Source organism: Glycine max, chromosome 2 (assembly GCF_000004515.6).
Source record: "Glycine max cultivar Williams 82 chromosome 2, Glycine_max_v4.0, whole genome shotgun sequence".
In the NCBI taxonomy this organism is placed as follows: domain Eukaryota; kingdom Viridiplantae; phylum Streptophyta; class Magnoliopsida; order Fabales; family Fabaceae; genus Glycine; species Glycine max.
In genome coordinates, this window is record NC_016089.4 from 16,649,717 (window position 1) to 16,658,416 (window position 8,700).

The 8,700-nt window shown below is 38.8% G+C and overlaps 1 protein-coding gene across 1 annotated transcript; it reads left to right on the forward strand.

The window, feature by feature from the left end:
* The first annotated feature begins 298 nt into the window (after positions 1–298).
* On the forward strand, positions 299–1,469 carry LOC102664231 (uncharacterized). Its single transcript, XM_006575810.1, has 2 exons — positions 299–578; positions 847–1,469. Exons 1-2 carry the CDS (start codon positions 299–301, stop codon positions 1,467–1,469), a joined length of 903 nt encoding a protein of 300 aa, XP_006575873.1.
* The last annotated feature ends 7,231 nt before the right edge of the window (positions 1,470–8,700 follow it).

The following is an 8,700-nucleotide window of genomic DNA, read 5'->3' on the forward strand; positions in this document are numbered from 1 at the left end:
AAATTACATTCTGGACAACCTTCACCCTCTTCTGTTTTGCAGGTTGCAAGTTGTGTTATATGTGGTGGAGCACATGATTCTAGCTGCTGCATTCCCACAGAAGATACAACACATGAAGTGAACTATATGGGGAACCAGCCAAGACCAAGGTAGGCCACCTAACAGGCCATAACAACAAAGGCGGCCTAGTCTCTATGATAGAACGACAAAGCTGTAAGAGACTCTTGCTTAGTTCATGCAAGTATCCATGTCCAATCAAAAGAGCATAGAGTCAGTAATCAAGAATCTAGAAGTCCAGATGGGACAATTGGCAAAACAATTGGCAGACCGACCGTCAAGCATCTTTGGAGCCAACACAGAGAAGAATCCTAAGGAGGAGTGCAAAGTTGTTATGACTAAAAGCAAAACGGTGAGCATGAATGAAGGAGAGAAGAGGATAGGTGATGAAAAACAACAACTGGTGACTGAGCCAGCAATTGACCCAGTGATGGAACCTTTGAGTGAGACTGAGGAAGAAGTGGAAGCAGAAGATGATCAGCGGAAGGAGATACCTATAATTATGAGTGAAAAAGAAATAAGTGAGAAGGAAAAGAACGAAAAAGAAAAAGAAAGAGAGAAAGAAAATGAAAATGAAAAAAAATGAAAAAGAAAAAGAGACTGAGAGAAAAGAAGAGAAGAGAAAAAGCAAGGGCGAGTGTGCTAGAGAGAAAAAGAAAGAAGCATCTTCAGCTAAAGGGAGAGAAGTACCATATCCTTTGGTACTTTCTAGGAAAGATAAAGAAAGACATCTAGCTAGATTTAAGGATATTTTCAAGAAGCTAGAAATTACCATGCCCTTTGGAGAAGCTCTACAACAGATGCCGCTCTATGCTAAATTTCTGAAAGACATGCTAACTAGGAAGAACAAGTACATCCATAGTGACACCATAGTTGTGGAGGGAAACTGCAATGCCGTAATTCAACGTATCCTTCCACCAAAACATAAAGATCCAGGCAGCGTCCCTATACCTTGTCCTATAGGTGAAGTTTTTGTTGGCAGAGCTCTTATAGATTTGGGAGCCAGTATTAATTTGATGCTGCTTTCCATGTGCCGGAGACTTGGAGAGTTGGAGATAATGCCTACTAGGATGACTTTACAGTTAACAGATCGCTCCATCACCAGACCTTATGGAGTGATTGAGGATGTTCTGGTTCGGGTCAAGCATCTTATCTTTCATGCTGACTTTGTTGTAATGGACATTGAGGAAGATGTAGATATTCCCTTGATTTTGGGACATCCATTTATGTCTACTGCAAGTTGTGTAGTGGACATGGGGAAGAAAAACTTAGAAATGGGTATTGAAGACCAACAAATCAGCTTTGATCTATTTAATGAAGAAAGAAAATTGATGGACCAGAATGTTTGTTTACAGGTGAAGGATTTTGATGAGAAGGTTCTGAAGGAAAGAACCAAGATTGATCCAGGATAACAAAGAACTATGCGTCCAGCTAATGACGTTAAAAGAGCGTTTACTGAGAGGCAACCCAGCCCTTTTTAATTTTGTTTTTCTTGCATTTAGTTAAGTTGAGTGCTTGTGATTGTTGAGTTCAACATGTTTAGCAATGGAAAAAGGGGTTAAAATAGTTTTTGTGAAGTTGTGGATAGAAAAATAACTTAAAATTTTTTTTGTTGTCCACTCGCTAAGCACACCACTTGCGCTAAGCGCCATTTTCTTCATGCGCTAAGCGAGCTCTTGCTTGTGCTAAGTGCATTGACCCCTGATCATTGGCTGAATGTTCTCACTAAGCGCATCTGATGTGCTAAGCCCAAAAACCTCTCTGGAATTTAATTTTTGGAATGAGGCCAGGCGCACAGACTCGCTAAGCATAAAAACCTCTCTGGAATTTAATTCTTTCGAATTTCACTAAGCGAGCCTATTCGCGCAAAGCACGGCCATCACTGCAATTCAGGAGCATTCTATTCGCTAAGCGCTCCTCGACCTGCTAAGTGAGATTTGCAGGACCAATCAGAGCTGCAGAATGCGCTAAGTGCATATCTTCATGTTAAGCCCAAAAGCTTCTTTGGATTGTTTTTATTTTGGAATTGGGCTTAGCGAGCAGACACGCTAAGTGTATGGACCTTTAAAACTCAAACGTCATATGGACTCGCTAAGCGCGGCTATGCGCAAAGCGAGCCATACGAAACTACTAAAAATAATAAGGCTCAATTGCCTTAGGCAGTTACCATTTCACTCTTACAAAGCATCTTTCACACTTTTTGCATTCATCTGCATTTTGCTCACATTCCTGTAGTGCCTGCATCTACTTCCTTTTCGCAACTACTTTCAACAATCCAAGTAAGCTTCTTGACCTTGTTTCCATTTTCATTTTTAGTTTTGAACTCTAAGTTAGTCAACATAGTTAGCGTTAGGTTGAATTTATGTTAATACTTAGTTCTGTTAGGTTAGTTGTTAGTGAGAATAGAGTTAAGGTTTTATCCTAGTTGCAATGTGCTTGATTTGATTAGGGTTAGATGGCCTAATAGGGGTCTAAGTCAGGGGCTAAGAAAGCCATTGTTTTTCTGAAAATCGGGATGAGCGCACTAAGCGCCTTGCTGTGCTAAGCGAGTTCATTATTTCTGATGAACATCCGAATTTCTAGATGAACACGCTAAGCGCGACCTGTCGCGCTAAGCACGTTCATATTATTTGTTGAAGTTAACTGTTGAACTTACTAAGTGCAACTGTGCACTAAGCGAGTGTTGTGTATCAGACACTTAGAATTTGTGTTTTGTTGTGCGCTAAGCATGCCTGTCACGTTAAGCGCAATTACCTCTCTATTTTTATATTTCTTGCAATTGGGCTTAGCGAGTCTGCTCGCTAAGCCTGTGTTGTCTAGTAGAGTAGTCGTGCTAAGCGCGCCTTGACGCGCTAAGTGCTAATCCCTCTATGTCTTTAAAAATTGTGGAATTGAGCTTTGCGAGCTTGCTCGCTAAGCCTATTTTGCAGAAAAAAAGTCTTTTTGTGTTCAACCATTAAGTGTGTGACTATTGCGCTTAGCTCATAAGTAATATTTCATAAGGCACGCTAAGCCCAGCCGCCGCGCTAAGTGCCCAGCCTTAATGTCAGTTTTATTTTTTGCTTTTCACTTTGAATAAATCTTGTCTAATCTTGTCTTATGATTCTTTTGTTTTGTAGATGGCTTCCCGTAAAACAAAAGCCCCAGCTTCAGTGTCCCAGGCTAGGTATGATAGATCAAGATTTGTATCCTAAGATGCCTGGGACCGCTACATAGACAATGTCCTTGGCGGGAAGATCCTTCCAGAAAGGAATATGAAGTTGTACATTACATAATTTGATGAATTTAAGAGAAAAATTAAGAGGAGGAATTGGCATAAGGAGCTCACTAACTTCTCTGAAGGGATCATTGACATGGCATTAGTGAAGGAATTCTATGCCAACCTTTATGACCTTGAAGATAAATCACCAAAGCAGGTGAAGGTGAGAGGGCACCTAATTAAATTTGATGATGACGCCCTCGACACCTTTTTGAAGACACCAGCGGTCATCGAGGAAGGGGAGAGCCTGCTCTCTTACTCCAAGTTCTGCAAGTTGAGGCCAGATCCTCAAGAGCTTGAAACCCACCTATGTATCCCTAGGAGGGGATTTGAGCTGAATGCAGACGGGATGCCTCTGAAGATTTTGAGGAAGAATCTTACTACTCTGGCCCAGACCTGGAGTGTTCTATCTTTTTCTAACTTAGCCCCGACATCTCATACTTTAGATATTACTTTGGATAGGGCTAAGTTAATCTACGGGCTTGTAATGCAGATGAATATGGACTTGGGATCCCTCATCTTAGGTCAGATTTCTCTCATCGCACAACATGACTCCTCGAGGCTAGGTTTTCCAGCCATTATTACTGCTTTATGCAAGGCCCGAGGAGTCACATCTAATTCTCTGACCTTTGAATCCCTGAGCCCAGTCATTAATTTTGCCTTATATTAAAAAGAATTGTTGGAACCTAGATGACCCTTTAGTCACTTTTTGGGGAACCCGCAAATCTAGGGCCAGAGGATTTGAGGCACCATCTACTTCAGCTCCCCCTACCTCAGCTCCTTCTACCTCTCCTCTCTCTCCAGCACCAGCAGCTCCAGTTCTTCTAGATCCTTCTTCTCAGAGCTTCGAGCCTTCCTTGTCTATGCTGCAGAGCCTGCATCAGGGCCAACTCCTGATCATGTAGAGTTTGCAGGATGTGGTCCACCAATGACCGGTTATGAGCGTTGAAGAATTTCTTCAGCAGGTGGCCTGGCCAGGAGTCCAGCCTTCACCTTTGGGAGGAGGTGAGGCCTCTGCAACCCAGGAGCCTTAGCAGGATTAGTAGGAGGACATTCCAAAGGCTACAGAGCCTACACCTCCTAAGCCATTCACTTTAGAGTCTGATCCAGTTGTTGTACAGGTTCAGGAGGATGTTACAGCATCAGAGCCCTCTCCAACAGAGCCCTTTCCATCAGAGCCCTTTATTTTTTAGGCTAATCCAACTATATCTCCTCAGCCTGAGCCATCTGCACTAGTGTCAGACCTGCCCCTTTCTCAGGATCCATCATTTGCACCAGCATTAGACCTGAATGAGCATGCCATGAATCGGGATCATTAACAGGATCAGGATTTTTATTTCCCTACATTTTGAACTGTTTATCATTATTATGTCTTTAGTACATTATATAATTTAGATTTATGTTTCAACTTTTAAATTTCAGTTCAGTTTTAAATTTTAGTTAATGGTTTCTGGTTGTTTGGTAGCTTGTATAAAGCGTGATTGAACAGTGCACTGATATTATCCAGTGGTTTGATGCTTTGTTTTGAAATTCAATGATCAATTGTATGATGTGAGTGAACTGAAATGCGCAGATCATAAGCCTTGAATGAGCATGCAGTTATTAGAAGAGAAAGAATATGGAATTTGGATTATGACTGAAAATGTTAGTTGGTTTGTCAGGTTGATTGTGAAGGAATGCATTAGCCGCAACCCGGTGGAGTGTGATCTTTAATTGCGAGAGAACGACTAGCAGTAAGTAATGGTTTTTGCATGAATCTATGAGTATGGAATGAATACATGAGTTTGAAGAGGATGAAGGCCGTGTTTTGATTGAAGATAGCCATTTAGCGAAAAAGCTTACCTTCTGCATGATTGATTTATCCCTTGTATGATTGAACCTTGAGCCTGTACAGTTTATCTCCTTCTAACTTGTCTTAGGTTGTAGGAGAGCATCATTCATAAAAGGAAATTTTGGTTCAAAGGAAATTTGCCCAAATTTGGGGGAATTATGGGGTGAAAGCTTGTAATGGTAAGAAAAAAGCAACACACATAATCATCTAATAAGCAGCAAGTATTAAAAAAAATTGTAAGTATAAAATAAAAGTGTGTGTGCTGCTAATTAATAAAAAGAAAAGCTAAGTGTGGAAAAACAAGTAATAGAGCTGGAATAAAAAGAAAAAGGTTGATCTAAGGATGAATGCTCTCCTAGAACCCAAGCTTTTGCATCCTAGAAAAACCATGAATTGTTTGCAGCCTAGCCTTGTTACAAGCCTAGAAAAGTCCTTCGGATTCAGTTTGTGTGTTCTTGATTGTAAGACATGAGATGAATTGCAAAAATTGAGACTTATGTTGGTTGTTGATTGTTGAATAAGCCTAAACACTTGTGCTTGAGTGAAAGAGTGACTGTGAGGCTTTGGTTAATGATCCTTCCTTGATATCTGTCATTCTTACTAGCTTATTTCATTTGTGTTCCTTAATAATCATGTTCACATCTTTGAAAAGTTGCATGTCTTGTGAGAAGCTGCTGATTGAAACATTGATTACCATTCATGTCATGTGATTGAATTCTTTGGAACAAGCATTGTTTTTGAATAACCACTGTGAGCTTGTCACTTGAGGACAAGTTATCTGTTCTTTCTTTGCTTGAGGACAAGCATTCACACAAATCTTTTCCTTCTTTATCTTCTTGTTTCTTCTGTGTTCTTCTACATTAAGCACTCTTTGGAGAAGCTTAGGAACCCATAGCCAAGGGAAAAATTCTCCTTCTTGGTATAAATCATTTGATCATTATTTGGGATTATATTGAAGCAAGGCTGACAAAAACATATTACGGTTAACTTTATATTTCTATGCAACAACACTTATAAAAGGAGAGCTTGTTGATGTCCCCGCTCTTACACTCCAAAAAAAAGACATATACCTATGATAAAAAACTATCATTATAAGTAAGAAAAAAATGCATAGGTAAATGTAAAAGTTGTTGTCATCACTATAGGTTTTACCTACGGAGATACTTTTTTCTTCAACTACATTTCACTGTCGCTATATGTAGTTGATCGAGGCCGTACCTGAATCAAATAAAAATTAAAAATGCAGTATCTAGGAAGTGATCCTAGGTCGTCTTCCAACGAGCAATGCTCAATCAAACGTTCATAACAAATAGTAATAAAGCAGTAACGAATTGGGGGGGGGGGTTGTTTGTTTTTGTAATTTAAGCAGCAAGCAAATTTTAATTAGAAAATAACATAATTAAAACATGTTGTTTCCCCTTGATTCACAAGCAAGTCTCTTATCCTAGGTTACGAGGATTTATCCCTAACCAGTTGAACCACTTAATCCAACCCTAAATTAAATTACTAAGCGAAAATTAACATAAGGCTGTCATTATGTGATTAAGAAACACATACACCAATTAATCATGAACGAAACTGATCACTAAGAATGAACGTAAATTAAGCGCAGAGACAATTAATCAAGCACTAAGCATGCATGGATTAATAGCAACAAATATAGAGTAATTGGTGAAGAGGAAAAACTGATCAGAATTCAATAGTAATAACAAAACCTCAAAGAGAACTGTGCTTGATCCTCAAGAGAAAACAACGCTAGAGACTTAGCCTTCCATTAATCAGCAAAAAACGAAATTGTAGATTGAAGCAAAAACGAAATTGCAGAAAACAAATTTTATTCTATGTGAACAGTGTGCATGAACAGTAAAAACTAGAATTCTAAAATCCTAGAATTATTCTGCTATTCGAAAAAACTCCTAAACTAAAACCCTCGTGCTGTTATATAGGTCCTCAACCCCAAAGCTTACAAATCTGTTTTAAGTCCAAGTCTATAAATAAAATAAAATCTGGACAAGATAAGATAAGATTGGATGAAATAAAATCTAGATAAGATAAGATAAGATTGGATGAAATAAAATCTAGATGAAATAATATCTAGATGAAATAAAATCTGGATAAGATAAGATTTGATAAAATAAAATTGTCTGCTCTCTTCAAGTGCTAGCCCAATTCCAGATTCAAGCCCAATTGCTTATAATTCTCCTGAAATTAAATCAAAAACACAAAATTAGTCCAGTAGGCCCAAATGATAACACTGTATAATTAATTTGACAATTAAGGCTAATCAATAATTAAAATGGTGACAAAAAGGGTTAAGAAATAAGAGAAAATAATGACACATCAAATCCCCCCACACTAGGCCTTTTGCACTCCTGGGCAAAATAAAAAAAAAAAACAAAGCAAGGAACAAATCTAGAAACATTAAAGAGAAACAAACAAACACAAAAACAATTACATATTTCTTAATGAATCTCAAGGAATGAAAGGAATAGGCAACATCCAACATGTAGAGAGTTAAAGAATTGAGAAAGTCATGAAAATTATCCAAGCATCTCAAACATGGGAAGATAGTCAATCAGCTCAAGAATGAAAAGTGATAAAGCCTCACAAGATATGCACTCTATCTCTAAAGTGTTTAGGCTACTGTTTACTCTCAGAGCACCCATGAAAACAAACACCACATAGACTTGGCAAGACTCTAAAATTGACAACCACATCACAAACACATGCACATGAGGATCAAAAGGTCATTTAAGGTTGTAAAGGGGCCAAGGACAAGGTAGAGGAAAGTGTGGGATAGTAGCTAAAACCCAAAGGAATAGAGGAGCAATGGGGAATAAGTGGTGTCGCAACCTACCCTTCGGCGGGAGGGCGATGCGGGGCTCGTAGGTGCGTCTTCCAAGAAAGGAAAATGCGCGGGGTCGCCACCAACGTTTATTCGAGGAAAATGACGGAAAAACCGGAAAAGGTGTGGTCTACGAACTTTAAGTATGAAAGGTTCGGGAGTGGTATTTACGCACGGGGAAGGTATTAGCACCCCACGCGTCCGTCACAAAGGACGGCAACCTTTAATCAAGTGTGCAAAGATGACTTCAAATGTTTCATTTTTCCCTTTTTTATGTTTATGTCTTTTTACGCCTTTTTTGTATTTTTATCTTTTTGTGGTCGACAAGGGTGTTTTCCTTGCTCCTACGTATTCCTCAATTGTGATAAGGAAATAAGACCTACGTAGTTCTTTGAGAACTAAGCGTTGGTTAAGTTGTTTCTTTTTTTGCAAGATATATTTTGATTGAATAAAAGGTCATTTAAGGCGTTGGACCATTAAACGATCTTTTGTTTCTTTTGAAAGGAGAGAAAAACATTTGGACCATTAATGATTTCTTGGTTTTTTTGAAAGAGGTGACAAAGTTATGTGTTGATTTTAGGCTTTTAAAAGTCCACGTTTAACCAATAAAAGCAAAGAGGACCATTTCAAGGCGTTGGACCTTAGAATGGTTTTTAGGTGATTTTTTATTACAATAGCTTGATTTGTGAGTTGATTTTAGCCTTAGTT

Bases quoted from the DNA above. Each gene is read 5' to 3' on its own strand.
- LOC102664231 (XM_006575810.1), top strand. From the start codon at position 299: ATGGGACAATTGGCAAAACAATTGGCAGACCGACCGTCAAGCATCTTT. The intron at 579-846 runs GTGAGAAGGAAA...CCTTTGGAGAAG, and splicing joins TATGAGTGAAAAAGAAATAA to CTCTACAACAGATGCCGCTC.